Below are 22,977 nucleotides of genomic sequence, written 5' to 3' on the forward strand. Positions count from 1 at the left end.
AAGCAAAACAAACAATATACACATAAAAAGAAAAACTTACCTGAATGAGGATCCTTCTCTGGAAAATTGGCCGGCGCATTTTACAACTGATAGAACACGCGCACATAGCGGTTACGCCTTGGCGCACAACAATGCGCATCAAACAACTGAGTTTTAATAAGCCAATTGTGCTGTTTTTAGCCTTTCAAACAATTCATAGAAGGGAATTTCTTAAAAACAAGCATAATTGACTTTTTAAATTGTAGGTCCGGGGAGGTTGTAAAGGAGATCACCTAAACCCCTAAAAAACAAGCTACAAACTTTTTCAAAAAACTTTATTCAAAATAAACCCATTTGCTAAAAAGGTCACATATAGAGACCACATAGACACGACTAAATTTACATAAAAAAAATAAATAAAAAAAACACATGTAAACCAACACTTCTATATAAAGCCAAATTAGTTCAAAAATGGCCAAACAAATATTGCATTCCATATATAATAGTATAGTATGAAATGTAGCAACATAGATTAGTAGAACACAGCAAACAACAACAAAAGAACAGACAAAGGAAAAAAGCAAATCAGACAACACCCTTATATATGCTCATGTTTTTGCCCACAGCTGATACGTATTCGCATGTAATTGGTACATGCGCAGTCTATGTAATTTGGCTGTTTGTTTTTTGACAGTTTGACATTCCATATTCATTTATCGATATGATTTTGTACACCAGTGAACAGCTAGCTAAAAAATAGTAAATTAAAAGAAAGTAGGCCTTAATGTTCAAGTCATTTATTAAATGTGTGTGTTTAGTGTAAATTTTAACATTTTTGATAACGATATTTTTATAATATATAGGTCATTTAAAAATATGCTTATTTCATAGCTAATATATATGTTTGAAACATTTGAACAGCCCAAACATTTTTATTTAGGGTTAAGTGTAGGATGTGTGCCATTGTATTCACGCCAGCCGAAATTTGGTTGATAAATATGTTTTTGGCATCTAATTCTGGATCACGATTACGCACGTGCGAGCTTCCGATTTGGCTTGATGACTCAGGCTTCCTGTACCCAGTATTTATATAGTTTCTAGAACTTAACTAAACAACACTCAGAAAACAATTATTGGCATGGTGTTCTTAGAGTTGTTTATAGCAGCAGTGGAAATAACATTTGGGATATTGTAGAAGAGCAGAAATGGCTGTATGTGGCCACTAGTCTTGTTCAAATTCGGGTCGTCCTAATGTTCGACCAGAATATGACCGTTCGAATTCGGGTGGACCCGAATTTTGCTGCATTTGAATACCCGAATTCGACCCTCCCACAATGCATTCAAACAAGTAGGGACCTCCCCCATGATACACAGTGCCCTCCATATAGAGCAGGGATGCCCCCTCCATGTATGTTGTGGCAGACAGCCGATTGGCTGTCTGTGACTGCATGCCACACAGGCAGCTATTGGCCTATATAAGGCCAAGGCGTGCCTGCATTTCCCACTCCTGACAGAGATTTGCTGATAGCATCACAACCTTTCTGTTGCTGCTTGGCTTGCTTTGCCAAATGGAAAAAAAGTGCTTTACTTTGTTAGACTGTGTCACACTCACACTATTAGTCAGATAGATTGTTGGATTGTACTGTATTTGTGCAGTCCTGAAATCTACTGTACTCAGATAGGTAGAGTGTTTCACTGTTTGCTAGATAGATAGATAGATAGATAGTCAAATAGACATATTGTAAGGGGTTTCGCTCAGGATCGCTTTTGCTGGGGTCAAAGGACACTTGTCTGGTTCATCCAACTCATATCACACACCAAGGTATAAGTGCTAAGCTGGCTTGCAGCGAGGTTTATTGAAGGTTGCAAATAAAATAAAAACAGCAAAAAGAAAACCTTGCCTGTCCGGCACTTACTATACATCAGACTTTCCTGTCTATCAGCTGGAGGGCTGCTCCCTGTCAGCTCCAAACAAAGCTTTCAGCAACCTTGTACTCACTTTTGAGCTCACTCACCCAGACCGACTTTCTGAGTCTCTCAGCCGAGCTCCCTTACAGACCAACTGTCTGTGTCTCCAAACAGAGCTCTCTCTCTCTCACACACAGTCCACCTGGCTGTGTCTCTCTAAGCCAGGCTGAGCCTGCACAGACCCCTGTCTGTGTCTCTCCAAATTAGGCTCCTGACTGAGCTCCTGGCTCTGGGTTATATCCCCACCCTCAGTGTTACCTCATTAATTATCTCACAGGTGAGGGTCTTCCACCTGCTACTTCACTCCTGCCTTGGTGTCACTATATATACACACACACACACACATATATATATATATATATATATATATATATATATATGTAGTAAAGCGTATGTACTTTTCGTCAAACTAAAAGTGACAGTTCGACACGCCCCTTTCTCCGCCTACTTCACCCATAATCCCTCCCATGCCCCTCCCAAAGCCCTCCCATCGCCCACCTACCGTCCTCCCCCTTAGCCCTCCTATATTTTACCCACTCTCCACCCATTAATCGGCTATTGACCAGACATGTCCTGGCATGTCCATTTATGTCCAGGCATGTCCAGGGGATTTTAAAACAATTTACGATTATGTTTAATCCAGCCCATCTCCAGCCTACAGCCCTCCCCCTACCCCCCGCCTATATTCCAATCACTCTCCACCCATTTATCGTCTATTGACCAGACATGTCCAGTCATGTCCAGACATGTCCAGGGGATTTTAAAACAATTTACGATTATGTTTAATACTGTAAATAAAATAAAAGGCGTCTTATGTGTTTAAAACAAATTATCTTTATTTACGTCGCTCAATGTTTCATCTATTTATTATCACAGTAGGGTATGCATGTTTGATCGTAATTACAACAACGCAGACATAATTGTTTCATTCGCTTCACTACATAGTCACGTACAATGCGGTCATTTTTTCTAAAATCATTTGTGAATGTTTCTAATACATTTTCAAAAGACAGCCCTTTAGCAATGCAATGTAAGATATAGATGCAGTAATTGCCGCAGACTGAACTAGAGGTGTCCTGTATTTGCTTGTTTTGATAGGTTATAATCTCAGAATTTCGCGATAAAAATTGCATGAATTCATCAGGAAATATTTCATTTTCAGGTGATATACCATAACTATCAAAAAAAAATAGACGAATCATTCGTACATAATATAATTAAAATCCAGTGCTTTCCCCGCTGATGCATTTTTTCCGTGTTTACAATATAGGCCGCTGGTCTGTCGATGACTTTGTTTCCCGGTAATAAATCACATGGAAATACACCTTTAAAGATGCTCCGGGCATGAAAGTCTGATTTAATAACGCTAGTAATTTCATAGTTATTCATATTTTTGAAAATCATACAATACTTCTCTTCTGTTATTTATTTCAATAATATTCTCATGAATTGAATAAACAATCATGTTAATACTGTTTTGCGTAAGTTCCGCAAATCTAATTTCAGCCCGGAGATTCACGGTTTTTACCAGAGAGAAATGTCCACCAGGTTCTTGATCAGGCGATAAATCAAAAGCGAATAAAGTGTAACCATTCAAAAATTCTGAACGATCCACCGATAAAGCGTTGTCAGCCTTTTGCTTGCCCGAAATATGTACGAGGACCATATATTCGCGAACAGCTGAAGCACCTTGAAAATTAGGTTGAAACGGTCTTGCAGGTATCTGCTGTCCATCCAAATATAAGGCGACATAGTTTACATTGTAGTGGTTGAAGCACAATGGATTTCTCTGGTAATTACCCGAAAACGAGTCGTTGTCCACAAATGCTAGTATTACAGTTTTTCGAATGTTTCCGAGAAAGAGGTTTTCGTGGTTCGATATGCGCGTGCCAGCAGGAATACTATACACTTTAAGAGATGCTCGATCGACCGAGTACTTTGCGTTAGCTGTTAACAGAGCGCGACTGTGGCCTATTCTTACAGCGGGCGATACTTGAACTCCCCGCTCCCAGAGATGAAGAACTCCAACGGGGCATTGTCTGCTAGTGCCGCAATTGGCTGTACCTCTACATAAAGCGATTTTTCAATACTTGTCTGCGTGGGTGGTATTTGAAAGATATCCAACTCTGGTTTGGCGTATTCAGCAGAGGCATCATGTACGAAAGCCATAGCGGGCAATTAGAAGATGTCACCCGGCGAGCGGTTTCTTGCTTTCTGCTGCCGACGCCTCTTAGACGTTGCTATTTTATTCATAAAAGGGGGGATGGATGACGCCGTCAAGACCTCGTTTTCTTTTCCGCTGTTTTTTTCTAATTTGTACAACACCTGAGCCTTCCTGCTCATGCTTAGGTCTATTTATTCTATCCATAGCGGCTGACGATGCTGTGGCGACAACGTCTCTGGAGATGTTCCTAGCCGCTGTTTTTACAAGGGCAACACCTTTCTTGAACAGAGGAACTACCCCGAAATAGTCCAGCGATGCCGGCGCCGTGCATGAATTCATCGCCATGGAAACCGTCCAAACCATGGCCGGCTTGCGTCATGTAATAATGGGTATATGCAGCCGGGTCGCCGTACACTCTCTGGGACAGCATTTTTAATACGTCGTCACCGCACGCGGTCTAAAGTGTAATCGAACAATCGTTTTTCCGTATTTCAATTTAACTGGTTTAGCTTGATCTGATAGTATCGAAACTGTAATGGTGTCAAAGTGTTGTTTGCAGAGTGGGATATAGTCAGGCCTAGTATACTTTTGTGTAACGGTGTCACCATTTTTTCCATTAATCTCCACAGTTCTTAAAAGTTGTACATAACTATCGTCAACAAGCTGATGTTGAATTATATCAGTATAAACAAACATCGTATAAAACCCCGCCTTAATATCTGGGTAAAAATGTTTCTGTATAGATAAAGCATCATTCTCTTTTGTTAAACCTGAATCATCATCCACCGAAACCTCTGTTATATGGCCAGTTGTTACAACAGGCACTCCAAATTCATTGTAACGCAAAACGATGTGTGTCGCATCCTCTAAATTCTTTTTCGAACGTTCGCGCATATGTCCCACCAGGCCCAGTATACGGCCTAACTTTTCCCCGGGCATAAACTTGTACACAGCCGACTTAGTTACAAGAACAGTTCTTTCAATCTCGTCGTATCTTAGTCTCAATTGTTCAGGTGTCAAGTTTGCTAATAATGGCTTTGATCAATTCATTCATATTGGCGTAATAACCCGATTTAACAAAATATTCTTTGATCGGATCATCTCGTCGACCGATGTAAAAAACACCATCCCCAGGCTCAAAGGTATTCCATGTATGAGGGTATTCCCTGAATAAGGCATCAACACCACCGTAAGAACCGACGGCTTTTGGTGTGTAGTACTGTTTTCTCAATATTTCATTTTTTGCAGGCATTTTAGACACCGATTTTAAGACCGACTACCCTAATGCTTCCTCATGGGTAGTTTATATACTAAATGAAATTGCGTCATTTCAAGAAAGTAGATTTATTATATTGAAAATAATAAAAAGACTTTATTAAAATTTTTACACTTTACAAAACATTTTATTGAATTTTGTGACGCCTTATATAGATGATATAAAAAAGATGACCACATTTTATTTAAATTTTATTTTTATTGATTAGTAATTTATTTTATTCAAAACAATAGTTTATTAAATATATACAGAAACATGTAAAACGGATTAGCATACATCATTTTTAAAACAACACCATACCATGCCATTCGAAGTAAAAATTATATTATTATAATGTTAGCCATGCCGTCTGTATAAAAGGAGCCGCTCTCTTTTTAGGCAATAAAGTACCCTGCAGTGACCCCGGTGAAGTTGTTGCGAACAACGGCTGTCTAAAAGGGCTGCTAAGCGCGTCAAAAGATTAATCTATGTTGCTGCATTTGATACTTTGCTTACCATTTAGCACAATAGCTTCTTTTTTATTTTTATTTTTTTACTTTGAATGTTTCAGTGTCCATTTTGCAATTTTGAAGTCAATGTTAGTGCTATGTTATTGTGTTTGTGGCCATATTGTTTGATTGCAAAATTCTGCCTTTATTACCACTTTGAAATGTTTGTCCTGCATAAATATATTTTCTAACCCAGTTTTCCTCCCTTGATAGGGCAAACTTGCATATTGGTTTGGTAAGTATTTTTTGAATGCAATATTTGTTGGGCCATTTTGATGTGTTTTTTTTTTTTTTTGGTTTTGTTGTGTTTTTACATTTTATCGTGACCTTTTAGCAAATCTTTCTTTTGAATAAAGTTGTTTCTAAAATGTTGTTTGTATTTTGGGGGGTTTGTTATGTGATCTCCTTTCCAATCTCCTAGGACACACAGTTTAAAAAGACAATTGTGATTGTTTTTAAGCTAGTATGCAACTCAGCTGGACAACTAATTGACAACCAGTTTGGACAGCAAGTGGAAGTGTGTTTGTATACAATAGTGCTAAGATCAGGCAGCACAGCACAATGACAACAAACCTTTAGCAATACTACAAATGAACACAGGAGTTGTGTGGGGACAAATCAACATGAGTGCAAATGTCAGACTATAAAAAAAAAATAAAATCATGACAATTTATTCAGAAAAGGACTATGTACATAATACATTCAAATACCAATATGTGACAATGGGACAAAGGCAACGAGGGGGGTCAAGTAGGAGTTTGCTGTGGAAACCATGCAGACATTTGTACTCAATACTTGTGGAAAAAATGACAACACATTGCTAAACTACCGAAACTGGCATTACAAACCAGGCACACACACACACCAGTTATAATAGTACTTATGAAAATACATATGTATTTATATGCATTTAAATGTATTTTGACATACACACACAAGTGAAATCACTAAATGTTCCCTAATACATGTATTATAACACGTTTGCCTATAATCCTTTACTAAAATATTTGATTTCTCTAAAGTTAAACTAGAATGAAATTTTATTCAGGTCACAAATGTTTGTTCACATATTTTTTACACTCATACTATTGTGTGATGACATATTTGAAAGTGCCACTTAGTATATATCCAGCTTGATAGAAATTAGTTTGTGGTGTTGCAACCAAAAGAAAAAGTAACAAGAAGTGCAACAAATGTAACTATAAATGAAGCAAGTTTGTGAATGAGTAGAATGTAACATAAAAAAGTAACACAAAAAAACATCAAGCATTAAAGATTCAAACTGACCTATAAAATGGACTGGAGATGAGCACAGAACAGAGCGCAGGTGTGCGCTAATCAATTGCTATCACCTCATCATTGAGCTTAATATCTACTCCTGAATCGCGCAGCTGAAAAATAATTGCCTTAATTGGCGTATTCGAGATCTTTGCAGGAAACCGGCAGGTGAGTTCACTAAAACACAGGCCCGACTCGCGCTAATAGAGGTCGCTGACTGGTGCCTATGTACGCACATTTCATTGATGAATCAGGGCCATGATGTAACTGAAGGAGCAGAGAGGAGCAATATGACATCACTACACATAAATATACTCCGCCACCCAACAGTCCTGAACGCTGCAAGACTATCCCAATAATATTTAATAAAGTCCCAGGGTTCTTTGTAGGGGTTGTCACTGATTACAATGTATGTACCAACAGCGGGGCAATTTTTACTTGATCACTAACACCAAGGCATTTTCTTTTACCCCTGAAGAGGGAAAAAAATTAAGCCACTGACCCAAGGCCACCTAGGCAAAGCATTTTATATGATGTTATTAATTTGTATGCAAAATATAAAACAAAATAAAGTATTGCACAATGTAAACCACATTTTATGCCATCGACCTCTTTTTTTCTTTTCCCTGACCAGAGCCGAAATTACACCAGCAACAATGCGCTATTTGATGATTGTCACCGGAACAGGCGGAGCAGAGCACAATGAAAGGCACGGATGAAGGAGGAGGGCTAAGGGCTGAGCGCTGTACTATGGAAACACAGTTAGCGTGCCTTAGCATGGCGCTCAAGCTGCTGTTCTTTCTTTCTGCCGCCCGATGGTGCTCTGTGTTGTAAGCAAAACATAGCACTGGTTTTCCAGTCATTCACCGCTAGATGGCACTCCTCCCAGTGATGTGAGTGAAGTCTCGCGTCATCCGGCCCAGGATATTTATAATACCCAGAATTCTTCAAACTTCCTTTCTCTTCCCTATTCACCATGGTGAGTGTTGTGCTGGTTCTGTGGCTTCTACGATCTATCGCCATCCTTCGTAATGTTGCCCAGGCTGGAGCTCAGTGCTAGACTGCTGTGTTCTAGAGTACTCTCCTCCACATTGCTGCGGTTCTGAGGGGAAGACTGTGTCAGAAAGTGCCGCTAAAAAGGAGGTCTCCCCGCACGGTTCTCAGTATGCCGGAGTGTCTGTCCGCCCAGTTTGTAGTGTGCTGCCCGCGTCTCCTCTGACTATTATGTTGTACGGGCCGTGGCTGCTACGTGTGTGCTGTCTGCATCTGTCCCCTCTGTATGCAGCGTGTGCATTCTGTGTTGTGCTATGTTTTCTGTATGCTGGCCTGTTTCTGTATTTTCTTGTATCTCTAAATACTCCATCATATGTGTTGAACGCTGCTGTGTGATTTCCTTTGTATTAATTTCTGCTTCTCCTGCGCACTTTGTTTCCAGATAAATAACACCATGCCATCTCACACTTAACCTGTTACTGTAGACTGCATGCTGTTGTCATGTGCAATGGCTCTTCTTGCTTCATGTATTAACATGTCAATGTACTGGCCTAGATTGGTAAATGTTAAAATGCAGGTTAGAATTTTGCCCTTTGAGTCTCTAGAATAGGTGCAGATGATGACCCAATATTTGCTATATGATCCCTAATTGCACATGGCCACCAAGATCACTGATTGGTCTTTGGTTGTTGTGCTGTCATTTTTCTAAGTTTTGCTCTTCTCTCTGACAGCCTAAAGGAAAGAAGGCAAAGGGGAAGAAGGTGGCTCCAGCCCCTTCTGTGGTCAAGAAGGCTGAAACCAAGAAGGTGGTGAACCCTCTCTTTGAGAAGAGGCCCAAGAACTTTGGCATTGGTGAGTTAACTTTATAATCTAACACACCTGTAGAGGACAGTCAGTGGCTGCAACTTATAAGAAATTATCAGGGGCCACCTAATATTTCATGCCATGTGAAGCCCCCTGAGCATCATCAATTTAACACCTTTTATGGCTGTGGTTCTATAGTGATGCATTCAGCTCTTTGACATGAAGCATCAGCTATCTGTAGTCCTATATGGTTTTGTAGATGGTACATTGGTGCACCCATACTGTTCTCATGACACCGTGCCCATTCCTCCACCCTGGCCACTGCCCTAACCAAAACATTCAACCTCTCCCTCTCTACTTGTAAGTACCCCTCCACTTTCAAACATGCCCTAGTTCTCTCTATCCTAAAGAAACCCTCACTGGACCCCTCCCTACCCTCGAACTACCGTCCTATCTCCCTTCTGCCATATGTCTTTAAACTTTATGAATGCCTTGTCTACAAAAGACTCACCCACTACCTGAGCACCAACTCTCTCCTCGACCCCCTCCAGTCTGTTTTTAGAGCTGCCCACTCCACCGAAACATCCCTTACTAAAGTGGCCAATGACCTCATCAGAGTTAAGTCTCAAGGCAACTTTTCCCTGCTTCTTCTCCTTGATCTTTCCTCTGCTTTTGACACTGTTGATCACCCCCTTCTAATACAAATCATGCACTCCATTGGTATTAGTGACACTGCTCTCTCTTGGTTTGCTTCCTATCTGTCTGACCGCTACTTTTAAGATTCTTTCAATGGTAACTCCTCCTCCCCCACTCTCCTCCCTGTTGGTTGCTACTAGCAATTTGGAGTAAAGGTCAGCAAAAATTATTGTAAGAGAATTCTAGAATCTGATTACCTGCAAAAGGAATATTATACAAACACCTCATGCTCTTTTTTGCAACATGTTCCTTGGCTAATCAGGGTCCCCTTCATGAAAGGTTTTTGTTGACTGCTGAGTGTACATTTGGAGTAGAATTATGCTCAAAAATGAGATGTCATTGTGCAGTTAGATTTAATAATATCAAGTGGTCCTGAAGCAAGCTCCCATACGAGTGTCATAATTTGTCTCCTCTAGGGAATACATATACTTGGTGAATGGGTGCATAGTCAGAAAGGGTAATGTTTCTAATGCCAAATTGGGTTAAAAAGAGTCAATCCTCATAAAAGACTTGCGAACAAGAGAGTAGAATAAAAAAAAATCCTTTGAAGGTCTCTAACCTTGTAGGATAGAGGCATGGCATACTGGTGGCTAGAAGTCATTAGGCGGACCTAGGAATACATTGAAGTCTCCTCCTGAGACAAGAATTCCCTCTAGGAATTATGATAAGTGTTGAAATGCTGTCTCCAAAAATTCATGTTTGGGATGATTAAGTGCATAAACTTTTGCATATGCAAATGAAATACAATTAGTGAATTCTTTCTGAAAAAGCATTCTACCATCAGTATCCTAATTGGTCTGACCATTGGTCTTTAAATTGCCAGCAGTGTTTAGAGAGTACAACATTCGCTCCCCTGATTCTGGCATCAGACGTGGACCCAAGATATGCCCAGGTATAGTATCGGTCTGTGAGTTTCGGGATCTTCTCCTGAAGTCTGTTTCTTGTAGAAAGGTAATATGTACAGTTTGTTAGCATAAATCACACAGAAGAGCAGTCCACATTTCAGTAATATTTAATGCCTTGGTATTAAGGGAGAGTATATTTAAATGGGCCATGAGGTAAGAATAAATCAATATATCAATAAAATAAGGGTAGAGATAAGAGATGGGGGGAGGTGGTGTAGAAGCAAAAACAAAATGGGGATGAAGAACTAAGCAAAGAGGAAAGAATCAGAAAAAGAAGAATATACTGTAAAACTTGTAATAGTAAATATCTTAATGTTAGGGAATTCCCTTAATTCCCACCAAGCAATGGACCTACCTACTTGAGGGAGTAAAGTTATTAGTATTAGTTGCGAACTGTTCAAGTCAAGTAGCAGGTGCGTCTTCAGTGTGCCTGAACATATCTAGCAGTAGGTGGATTTCAGCTCCATCAAAATCAAATTGGCCTTTGAGCCATGCTTTTTACATAATTGTTACTTCACCTTAGAATCAAATTTAAGCTCCTGTGCTTTGCCTTCAAATCCCTACACAGTTATTGTCCCACTTACATTTCTGACCTAGAAAAAAAATACTCCCCCTGCCGCTCTCTCCGTCGTCTTCTGTCATTTGAAACTATCACTACTTCCCACCACTACATATCTCCCCTCCTATTGTGTGATACTTCCCCCACCTACTAGATTGTAAGCTCTTCGGGGCAGGGTCCTCTCCTCCTGTATCACTGTCTGTATTAGTCTGTCATTTGCAACCCTATTTAATGTACAGCGCTGTGTAATATGTTGATGCTATATAAATCCTGTTTATTAATAATATTAATGATGACTGACTTCCTGCAGGCCAAGATGTCCAGCCCAAAAGAGATCTTACTCGCTTCGTGAAATGGCCTCGCTACATCAGGCTCCAGCGTCAGCGATCTATTCTGTACAAACGCCTGAAGGTCCCACCTGCAATCAACCAGTTCACTCAGGCTCTGGACCGACAGACAGGTGACTGAGGCTGCTGCTCTGCACATGGGATGTGGGTTTGTGGCTGTGTGGCACAGATGTTGGTAACCTTCATACACAGAACGTTGAGGGCTGTAGAAAAGGCATTAGACCGGCGGCCGAATAATATAAAGAAAAAAAAAAAAACTCCCATTAGATACTGTGTGTTAGAAATTTAATGTTCTCTTCAGGGGTGTTCCTGGTGGGAGGGCAGAGCCATCAGCTTGGGACTCGAGAGAGTTCAGCTTAGTGTGCCTTCTTGACCTCCTAAAATGGCCTAGTAGCCAAAAAGTTTGCTGACCCCTGATCTAGTGGAATGCTGGTTCCTTAAGGCATAGGCCGCTCTAATCTTACTAAACAATTCTGCTATTGCTGACTACTTTCCTCTTTTTTGCTTATCTCCTGGCTGCAATACATCGCTGATTTAGTTCATGTAAGCAAGTAAGAGTTTTGCTGCAGACATCAGTTTGTAAATGATGTGTTGGTGCTGTGCAAATGATGTAAGTAATATTTGCTATCTTGAGAGCTGTGATTACACTCTTCCACAAAGATTGGTGGTGCACAGACTGAGGCTATAGCTAAGGAATCATCTATTAATGAAGTGGTTTTTCTCCCCCCCCCCCTTCTACAGCCACTCAGCTTTTTAAACTGGCACACAAATACAGGCCAGAGAGCAAGCAAAAGAAAAAACAACGTTTGCTGGCCCGTGCAGAGCAGAAAGCTGCTGGTAAACCGGATGTCCCTACCAAGAGGCCCCCAGTCATCAGAGCAGGTAGGTGTTGTGTGGCTGCAGGTTCAATGCCTTCTGTTCTGGTTTGTCATGCAATGTCTGAATTTCTTCACCTGAAAAGTGTGTATCTAAAGACAGGCTTTTTAACAGCATTGACCATTTTGTAGGGGTACATACTTACATTAGGTTAGGTTGAAAAAAGACATAAGTCCATCAAGTTCAACCACTGGGGAAATAAACATATCCCAGATATAAAACCCTATAAGACATGGTTGGTCCAGAGGAAGGCAAACAAATCCCTGGTACAATTTGCTTCAACAGGGGAAAAAAATTCCTTCCTGATTCCATGAGGCAATTGGATGGTCCCTGGAACCACAGTCTGTTATCTTTAATTTAAATCCTTAATCCCCAGTTATATTCTGTGCTTCTAGAAAAACATCCAGCTTTTTACCTAAAGCAATCTATAGTAGTTGCTGAAACTACTTCCTGAGGAAGACGATTCCTCATTTTCACAGACCTTACAGTGAAGAATCCCTTCATTATCCGCAGCTTAAACTTCTTCTTTTCCTCCAGACATGAAGATTGCCTTCTTGATCTTTGTAATGATCTCAAAGTGAATGGTTGGGAAGAGTTCTCTATATGGACCATTTATATATTTATACAGGGTGATCATAGCCCCCCTTAAAGGTCTCCTAACAAGACTAGATACCAAGTGTCAATATATTTGTAGGTGTCAACACGGTGACAACTCTAGTGGAGAACAAGAAAGCCCAGCTGGTGGTGATCGCCCACGATGTGGATCCTATTGAGGTGTGTACATCATTGTGGTACTTCTTGGTATTGGTGCATTGTTTGTAGCTGGCCAGTTACCATATTGACCAATAATTTGGGCATTAAGCAGTCATGGTGCTTCACGTATCCTGCAGTCAGTCTGACTTGACAGTGAAAACTGCCAGGTGAATAATGTTCTTTAAAAATGGTAAGGAAATTATTCTAAATAATACGTTGCCTTCTGATGCTAAGGTAGATGGGTACACACATATAGTCATCATAGAGACCAGATAAATTCATTTAGAGTGGTATTAACTTCTAAATAACCTTAGACTGCTGGGTTGTCTTTAAATAAAGGCTTAGATAATAAACTATCCTTGTTGCATAAAAAAGTTTGTGGATGTAATTGGGAATGTATCTCCTCCACTTCTACCTTCTAGTACATCAGTTTATAGTGGAACTAGAGGGGTCCAATTTATTTCTGTCATGAGACTGAAGTAAACATGTAAATGATCAAGGAAATATTTAGAGACCATAGGTTGCAATGATGTTTTGAATTTAATCTTCACTTGATTCGGCTGTGAAGAGTAAATTTGATCGTTTTAACCCTGAGCAGATATCTTATAGAGCAGGGCTTTGACTTATCTTTGTATCTTCCAGCTGGTGGTCTTCCTCCCTGCCCTGTGTCGTAAGATGGGAGTACCCTACTGCATCGTCAAGGGTAAAGCCAGACTGGGGCGATTGGTGCTCAGAAAAACCTGCACCAGCCTCGCTTTCACACAAGTCAACCCGTAAGTATCTGCCACCTGTTTTAGGAATTTTGTTCCTTTTCTGGCAATGATGCATATGAATTTCTTCACCTGAAATGTCAGTGTGGCCTTCAGAGCTTTTTAACCCTGAGCAGTCAAAAATTCTGTACTTGGTACAGTCAAGTATGGAGTATCGCAACTTTTTTTTTTTTTTTTTTTTATTTTACAGTGAGGACAAGGGAGCCCTTGCCAAGCTGGTGGAAGCTGTAAAGACCAACTACAATGACAGACATGATGAGGTGAGAGCTTAAGCAAGAAGTGTTTGTCTGATCAGTCATTGATATTGTGCATGCTTGTGTTGCTGGAGTTATAAAATAATTTTCCTTGTCCCCTGGTTTGTCATTTGATGGCTTTTCTCGCCTCCAGTTTCAAAAGATTTGTGACTAGAATCTTTAAAAGGGAATCTATTTAGTTCCAGAAATGTTGCAACAGAATCTGATGAGATCACCTTCAATATATAGTTAAGTTTTGTGTTGTGGCTGCCTGCAACTTTCCTTTACAAGGAATTACAGCAAGTCTTTAAAGTTAGTCATTAAATTTTGCTTGTTCTGTTAGCTCCTTTAATACACAACAGTCATGGCAGTACCTGGTCTATTTCCATCCAAGTAATTTCTGACCTGCTTGTTTAGTTAAGTGTTTTTTTTTTTTTTTTTTTTTTTTCTGGAAAAGGGGGAGAGTATGGGGTGCTGAATCTAGATTTGAATTGAATACACTAAGTTTTTAGGATTTTGGTGGAATATGCCTTATGGATCTCTATGGAGAAAATGTGTTGCTTTCATTCTTTGTAAATGGATATATTGAGCATGGATAGGAAAGCACGAAGGCTGACTTCAGATGTATGAAACCAAATGGCTGACAGTTCCCAGGCACATAGCAAACTTTGTGGCTGGGAAAGGCAAACCATGTGGTGGGCAACAAGATCTGCATGCAACTGTAGGCTCTGGTGCTGATATTCAGACCACAACAGCTGCAGCCAAAAGCAAAGTCCAAGCTGCTCCCGTTCACTTATATTGGAGTGGTTGAGTCTGTGGTGAGTCCAACAAACTGCTACAGGTCTGAAATGGTGCTTGGCTACTATGAAGTAGTAGTCTAGTAAAATGATTTTGGAGTATCATAACCAATCAGAATTTGGGCATTTCCTAATTTTGGCAGCCTGTAAAACTGCTTTGCTGGTGATGGAAGGAACCTGTCACAAGTCTGCATTTGGCAACAAGACCAATGTGTGTGTGTTTTTAAGAGGGTTGAGGAAGCTCTTCCCTTTAGGGTTAAGGGGAACACCAGGCCTTTAGAAATACCTGTCTGGCAGAACTAACACAGCACTTCCTTTGCATTCCTTTGTCTCTAAATGGCCCACATCACTACTTGGTGTACCTAAAAACCTGTTTGGAAAGGTAAGGGCCCCTTTCAGGTTTCAAGCCTGTCCAGGACTGTTTTTTTGTTTCCCTGTTCTGTGGACACAGAACGTCCAAAAAAGTTTAGTGAGAACAGGAATTTTGTATAACAGGTTTTTGTGCATAAAACAAAGGTGTTTCCGGTCTAGTAACAAGTGGGATAAACTGTTTTACACTATCACAACTTGGATTCCCCCTCTTCTGTCATTTTAAATTTTGCATTTCCTGTGTCCAGTTAACATAACAAATAAGGTAAATGTAAATGACTGGTTTATCTGTATCTATGCTCTAAAAAACCGTATTGAAAACATAATTATTGTGTTTGTTTTATTTGGAATTCTGTATGTCTGAATTAAATTTTTTTTTTTTTTTTTTTTTTTTTTTTTTTTTTTTTTTTTTTTTAATACTGATGCAGATCCGTCGTTACTGGGGTGGAGGAATCCTGGGACCCAAGTCTGTGGCTAGAATTGCCAAGTTGGAGAAAGCAAAGGCCAAGGAACTGGCCACCAAACTTGGTTAAATGTACTGGGCCTTACACTTCTGTTCTTTACCTAATTAAAGAAACTTCCTCAGATTTCATTGTTTGCTGTTTATTTGAAAAAATAATTATTTGTACACTATTGTTACACCGTGGCAGTTTGATTAACACTGAGGAAACAGCAATAGGTAGGGCCTGGAATACACATAGGCTGTACCACCATTTTCTGAAGTTTACAAACTACAAACCACAAAAATGTGCCTGTATTGCATATAGAGACCTCTTGATGCGATGTAGTAGTAAAGTGAGGTTAAAAGTGCAAAAAGACAAAACAGATCAAGCCTCACTTAAACCCATATTACTGGACTGCTTCTCTTTGACTTCAGTTTGCCACATTGTTTAATGTATGCATATGGTTCCCAATTATCTGTAAAAATGTATTATTCATCCTGCTCTCTCTTGTTGGCACTACTCCCTGTTCTCCCCAGTCTGATAACTCATCTCTCTACGCCTTATTTCTCTCTGTGCTCCTGCACCTTTTTACTCTACTGATACTCTGGTGACATCTCACCCAACCCTGGTCCCCCACACAGCCTCCCCTTTCCATACTCTCAGTGACATACTGCCTTCTCCTAACCTCATCCCTATTCACCCTACCCATAAGTCCTTACCTCCTCTCTCTGGCAGTCTATGGAATGCCAGACCTGTTGGCAACAAAATAACCTCCATACACAACCTTCTCCTTTCTAAGTCTCTGAACTTTCTGGCTCTCACTGAAACTTGGCTTTCCTCCTCTGACTCTGCCTCTGCTGCTGCTCTCTCCTATGGAGGCCTGCACTTTACACATACCCCCAGACCTGGCAACAAAGTAGGGGGTGGTGTGGGTCTCCTCTCACCTAGCTGTACATACTACCCCACCCTCTCTCATTTTCACCTCATCTGAAGTCCACTCTGTCTCTCTTTAGCCCCTTACCCCTCATTGTTGCTGTTGTCTACTGCCCCCCTGGCCCAGTATCACAATTTATGGATAACTTTGCATCCTGGCTCCCACACATTTTTTTTCCCATGACCTGCCCACCCTCATCCTTGGTGACTTTAATGTTGCAATGGATGAACCCAACCTTCCCTCCTCAGCCAAACTGCTCCTAAATACCTCCTCATTTGGACTCACTCAGAACATCAATGGCCCCATACACATAGCCGGACACACTTTAGACCCGATATTTTCTAAACTCTGCAACCTCACCCTCCTTGACAACTCACCATTTCCCCTTTCTGATATAACCTTATCACCTTCAACCCTAACTGAACTCTTGCCCTCCCTTGTCACATCCCAGACCTGGTCAATGGCAGAGAGATATCCGTAACCTTGACCACAACCTTTTCTCAAACTAATCTGTGTCCCTCACCCCCGCTCTCTCCAAAATCACCTTCCCAGAAGAAGCTGCCACCATGTTAAACCACTCTCTTTCCTTGGCTTTGGATAATATTGCCCCTGCCACCTTCTGCTCATCAATCATCATTGGTCTCTCAGCCCTCATACTGTGGACGAAGTCTTATCTCCTCTCTCATCATCTCCATCTACTACCTGTCCACTTGGCCCAAATCCCCCTGATCCTACTCCGTGCCCATTCCTCCATCCTGGCCCCTGCCCTAACCTAACTCTCCCTTTCTACTAGTAAATACCCCTCAGCTTTTACACATGCCATAATTCTCCCTATCCTAAAGAAACTCTCATTGGACCTCTAACTACCGTCCTATCTCCCTTCTCTCATATGTCCCTAAACTTCTTGAATGCCTTGTCTACAAAAGACTCACCGATTACCTGAGCACCAACTCTCTCCTTGACCCCCTCCAGTCTGGTTTTAGAGCTGCCCATTCCACTGAAACAGCCCTTACTAAAGTGGCCAATGACCTCATCAGAGCTACCGTGTTTCCCCGATGATAAGGCATCCCCATCAAATAAGCCACCCCCGGATTTTTGCTCAAACAATTAAAATAAAGCACCCCCTGCAAATAAGACATCCTCCGATACCTGATACTGTGTGCCTCTGTGTGACTCCTTGATGCTGGCTGCAGTGCAGACTGAAACTGAAAGTAACTTCAAAGCCAGGAGGGACAAGCAAGCTGCTGATCCCTACCCTACCAGAGTCTGTTACCCGGCCGTAGAAACCAAAAAAAAGTGAGTCCGTAATCAGAGAGGGGACAATCAATGGCACATGAGTGATCAGAAGGGGACAATCAATGGCACATGAGTGATCATGAGTGATTTTCAACAATAAATGTGTACTGTAGTCTTCTTCATGGAAAAATAAGACATCCCCCTAAAAATAAGACCTAGGGCATATGTTGGCATTTCAAATATAAGACAGTGCCTTATTACAGGGGAAACAGGGTAAGTCTCAAGGCAACTTTTCCCTTTTCATTGATCTTTCCTCTGCCTTTGACACTGTTGATCACCCCCTTCTAATACAAATCATGCACTCCATTGGTATTAGTGACACTGCTCTCTCTTGGTTTGCTTCCTATCTGTCTGACCGCTACTTTTAAGATTCTTTCAATGGTAACTCCTCCTCCCCCACTCTCCTCCCTGTTGGTTGCTACTAGCAATTTGGAGTAAAGGTCAGCAAAAATTATTGTAAGAGAATTCTAGAATCTGATTACCTGCAAAAGGAATATTATACAAACACCTCATGCTCTTTTTTGCAACATGTTCCTTGGCTAATCAGGGTCCCCTTCATGAAAGGTTTTTGTTGACTGCTGAGTGTACATTTGGAGTAGAATTATGCTCAAAAATGAGATGTCATTGTGCAGTTAGATTTAATAATATCAAGTGGTCCTGAAGCAAGCTCCCATACGAGTGTCATAATTTGTCTCCTCTAGGGAATACATATACTTGGTGAATGGGTGCATAGTCAGAAAGGGTAATGTTTCTAATGCCAAATTGGGTTAAAAAGAGTCAATCCTCATAAAAGACTTGCGAACAAGAGAGTAGAATAAAAAAAAATCCTTTGAAGGTCTCTAACCTTGTAGGATAGAGGCATGGCATACTGGTGGCTAGAAGTCATTAGGCGGACCTAGGAATACATTGAAGTCTCCTCCTGAGACAAGAATTCCCTCTAGGAATTATGATAAGTGTTGAAATGCTGTCTCCAAAAATTCATGTTTGGGATGATTAAGTGCATAAACTTTTGCATATGCAAATGAAATACAATTAGTGAATTCTTTCTGAAAAAGCATTCTACCATCAGTATCCTAATTGGTCTGACCATTGGTCTTTAAATTGCCAGCAGTGTTTAGAGAGTACAACATTCGCTCCCCTGATTCTGGCATCAGACGTGGACCCAAGATATGCCCAGGTATAGTATCGGTCTGTGAGTTTCGGGATCTTCTCCTGAAGTCTGTTTCTTGTAGAAAGGTAATATGTACAGTTTGTTAGCATAAATCACACAGAAGAGCAGTCCACATTTCAGTAATATTTAATGCCTTGGTATTAAGGGAGAGTATATTTAAATGGGCCATGAGGTAAGAATAAATCAATATATCAATAAAATAAGGGTAGAGATAAGAGATGGGGGGAGGTGGTGTAGAAGCAAAAACAAAATGGGGATGAAGAACTAAGCAAAGAGGAAAGAATCAGAAAAAGAAGAATATACTGTAAAACTTGTAATAGTAAATATCTTAATGTTAGGGAATTCCCTTAATTCCCACCAAGCAATGGACCTACCTACTTGAGGGAGTAAAGTTATTAGTATTAGTTGCGAACTGTTCAAGTCAAGTAGCAGGTGCGTCTTCAGTGTGCCTGAACATATCTAGCAGTAGGTGGATTTCAGCTCCATCAAAATCAAATTGGCCTTTGAGCCATGCTTTTTACATAATTGTTACAGCAAAAAAAGTGAACTCTACAGATCACATTACTGGGCATAGAGGATGACTGTGACATGGAGTCAGGGACCCGATGTACTTAATCTCCAAAGCTATTTCAGGGGTTTATCCAATAGGAAATTGAAGATAGCAGTGATGGTACTTTCAGATCTGAAGATGAGGTAGCCTCTGGCTGGCTTCCAACCCTGATATTATTTCTGCAGTTGTGGTTAAGGTAATGGTAGAGTTCTGAAGACTTGTATGAATTTGTAGTAAGAAATCCTTGCAGAGGGAGACATAGGATCACGGGACCTGCAGAATGTTTGGGCACCATCTTTGACTGAAAATCTGGAATGCCTGGGTCTCTACACCACAAAAATACTGTGAGAGACCCGTGCAGGATGGCTGCTTTGATTAGGTAAGAGTGCTGCGTCTGCCTGGCTTAGTGAGGGGGGGAGGCAAGTGAGGAATGGCAGGGTGGGATAACAGCTGGACTATAAAACAGCAGGGTCAGGCACGGAGCTGCATCCTCACCCCACCATTGCTAGGCAACAGCCCCTGCCCCCACTGACATTTTTTGGCGTGTGTGTGTGTGTGTGTGTTTTTTTACATTTGGATGTCATTGAAGGCCCATTCACAACAGGGTCCACTATGAATGGGCTACCTAATACAACTTGAAGGAGCATGTGCCATCAGGCAGCACACTGCACATGTTAAACTGCATAGCACATCAGTCCCCATATTGCATTAGGGTGCCATTCAGAATGAATTGCACTGAATGTTCTGTACAGTGTTACTACAATGCAGCAATTTTAATATGCCATTAAGAATCCTATACTAGGAAATCAAAAATGGGTGGTATCACCAACCAAAAGAATCATAGTTTCCTGGTATCATTGCGGAGCCAGAAACTGAAACATTTTTCATTCAATTAGCTACTACAGGTGTGCAAAAGGTTTCTGACTTTTTGTAGCCTATGTACACAAGTGCATTATTTGTCATTGGAAAGAATCTTTCACGATCCTATCCAACGACTGCACGATGCATGAATGAGCGTTGTACATAAAGCACCATTCTGCTCTACGGAGAGGGGTGGGGGAGAACGGCAGAGTGGCACGCCACTGCGCTCCCTCCCCTTTCACTTCCATTATGATCGTTCGTCAGCCGTGGATCCGCCAGGACGGTCGTTTGGATGATGAGCCCTGTACACATGCAAAATTCTGGTTCGACATTAGCTCTGAGCCGATTATTGGTCGAGAACCATTGCACATGTGTACCTAGCCTCAGACTTCTTTAGATTCATACAGTCTTGAACACCAGGTAAGTAGAATTTTCACAGAGAGGTCAGAAAGGGCTGCCTATGTATTTCTCGCACTACATGTATACATGAAATACTGGAATTCTTGAGACACAAATATGCAGAAAATATATGGCAGTAAATAAGTAATAAACTAAGCATGAAGTAAATAAGTAATGGACTAAAATAGTACTTTATTATGTGTAAAAATGCACATAAAATGTAAATATTACTTAATGTATGTAGATCTGTTTTATTAAATATATTTAATAAAAGACTAAAATACAAAAAATACTGATCTGCGCTGTGGAACCATAGCTTTCAATGCTAAACATTCTTGGCGATACTTGGAGGAAACAAAATCCGAATCCCAATGCTGTCCAGTTATAGCTGTAAAATGAAGAAAAAAAGTTGATTAAATCAGAACATATGAACCTATAATTCAAGATAACCATAGAACATACGGTACTTGCTCTTAGAACCTGGGTATATATTAGTCTGAAATGACACGGACTGGATCCCATCACAGTGCCATGGAAAGTGACACAAAGTTTCCTAACCCAACTCTTGCTCGTAGCAAATAACAAGCAAACAAAACCCCATAATCTATAATAAATAACCTTAATGACATTGGTTAGCTCCTGCTTACTCTCCTTGTATAACATCTTAGCTACATACAAAGCTGAATATCTTTGTGAACTCATCCAATATAGTCACATAATGACTATAAAGCTCACCATACAAATGTCAATTTCAGTGTACAATCAGCTTCAAATTTAACTACATAGGTGGACCTACCAAAAAACCTAATGAGTCTTTATCCAGTGTGGCTGGCCTTTGCATTACATATGTGTTTTTGGATCTGGAGGAGATGGTGCAGATTGACTGTAACATGTATGTCAGAGCTTAGGTCAGTTTGAGATGTGCAGTTGTCAAGTGCAAAGTAAACTACTCCCAGGTGTAACCACTATATGTCCGAGTTTTATAGGGCAACCACAGTGGTTACATTTATCTTGTGCACCGCAACCTCATAGGACATGATAAAACTGATTCAATTGACTTGAATGGGGAATGCATTGCAAACCAATTGCAAATCATTCTATTGAAGCCAGTAGAAGTGGTTGTATGGTAAAGCCCACTGAGAAGCGACATGTTGCTTCTAAGATACCACTTGGCAATGCCTACAAATCTATTTGTACACACATGACATTTTAACAACTCCAAATGCTTCTGGTATGCATACATGCACCTATGTGGTTGATTTGCCTCACCTCTGAACTAGACTTTCAAGTTTGTAAGATCAGGCAGGTCACTATTGCAGAGAGGTATCCTTCTGCAATATGCATCTTACCTGTCTGATCACTTTGGGTTTCTGGAAAAAAACAGACCTTCACCCCTCCACCTGAGCCTCGTATTTGTGTTGGGTTATGCAGGGCTTACTTAGAATCTGGAATCCACTTAAAGCAGACCCCTTAGTGGTGCTGGCGATGTCAGCTTGCGTTTAATAAATAAAACATTTATTATATGTATGGAAGTGGCCATCTTGTGTATGGCAAATTACCATGCCATCCCATCACTCCTGACCTTCTCCGCCCATATCCCTCCCTCACTGTTCATCCTCTGCCCAGGCTCTCTAACCAGTTTTTTAGTGTGTTGTCTTCTGTGATTATGAGATCAGCATCAACCAAATACAGAGCAGGTCCACCACCACAAAATCCAGATTAAGAACTCATCATTATCCTCATCAGTAGAGCCCATTGTCACTCTAATCTGTGTTGTCATTATAATCCGCAGTCATCCCATCGGTGGAGCCTGTTGTCCTCCCCCCCACCCCATCTGTGGAGCACTTTTCCTTCCAATCTGCATTGTCATTCCCCATCTGTGGAGTGCGTTGTTCCCCACCCCATCTGTCAAGCGCGTTGCCCCCTAATCCGCATGGTTCTCCCACAAATTCTGTGGAGCGTGTTGTCTCCCTTTATTTTTTGAGAAGCACGTTATCCCCCCCACATTCTTTGGAGCGCGTTGTCCCCTCCTCATTCTGTGGAACCGGTTGTCCCGATCTGGGCTGCC

General features: G+C 40.9%; 1 protein-coding gene, 1 long non-coding RNA gene, 2 other non-coding genes and 1 pseudogene across 4 annotated transcripts in view; 4 read left to right on the forward strand and 1 right to left on the reverse strand.

Moving 5' to 3' along the window:
• Positions 1-8,113: 8,113 nt before the first annotated feature.
• LOC140342813 (large ribosomal subunit protein eL8-like) lies at positions 8,114-15,842 on the forward strand. Its single transcript, XM_072429165.1, has 8 exons — positions 8,114-8,132; positions 8,878-8,998; positions 11,421-11,570; positions 12,199-12,339; positions 13,028-13,107; positions 13,729-13,859; positions 14,047-14,116; positions 15,684-15,842. Exons 1-8 carry the CDS (start codon positions 8,130-8,132, stop codon positions 15,786-15,788), a joined length of 801 nt encoding a protein of 266 aa, XP_072285266.1. The 5' UTR covers positions 8,114-8,129; the 3' UTR covers positions 15,789-15,842.
• Positions 12,058-12,129, forward strand: LOC140342924 (small nucleolar RNA SNORD24). Its single transcript, XR_011923210.1, has one exon. It is a non-coding gene; the product is annotated as a small nucleolar RNA SNORD24 (small nucleolar RNA).
• On the forward strand, positions 13,608-13,685 carry LOC140342923 (small nucleolar RNA SNORD36; annotated as a pseudogene).
• On the forward strand, positions 13,901-13,973 carry LOC140342922 (small nucleolar RNA SNORD36). The gene has a single exon (XR_011923209.1). It is a non-coding gene; the product is annotated as a small nucleolar RNA SNORD36 (small nucleolar RNA).
• A 5,239-nt stretch (positions 15,843-21,081) lies between the features above and the next one.
• LOC140342876 (uncharacterized) overlaps positions 21,082-22,977 on the reverse strand; it is a 17,719-nt gene continuing 15,823 nt past the window's right edge. Inside the window, exon 4 of the long non-coding RNA XR_011923189.1 lies at positions 21,082-21,297. This is a non-coding gene — a long non-coding RNA (uncharacterized lncRNA). The remainder of the gene's footprint in view (positions 21,298-22,977) is intronic.

This window comes from Pyxicephalus adspersus, chromosome W (assembly GCF_032062135.1).
Source record: "Pyxicephalus adspersus chromosome W, UCB_Pads_2.0, whole genome shotgun sequence".
Classification (NCBI taxonomy): Eukaryota; Metazoa; Chordata; class Amphibia; order Anura; family Pyxicephalidae; genus Pyxicephalus; species Pyxicephalus adspersus.

Bases quoted from the DNA above. Each gene is read 5' to 3' on its own strand.
- LOC140342813 (XM_072429165.1), top strand. The intron at 13,860-14,046 runs GTAAGTATCTGC...TTTATTTTACAG, and splicing joins GCTTTCACACAAGTCAACCC to TGAGGACAAGGGAGCCCTTG. The intron at 14,117-15,683 runs GTGAGAGCTTAA...ATACTGATGCAG, and splicing joins ACAATGACAGACATGATGAG to ATCCGTCGTTACTGGGGTGG.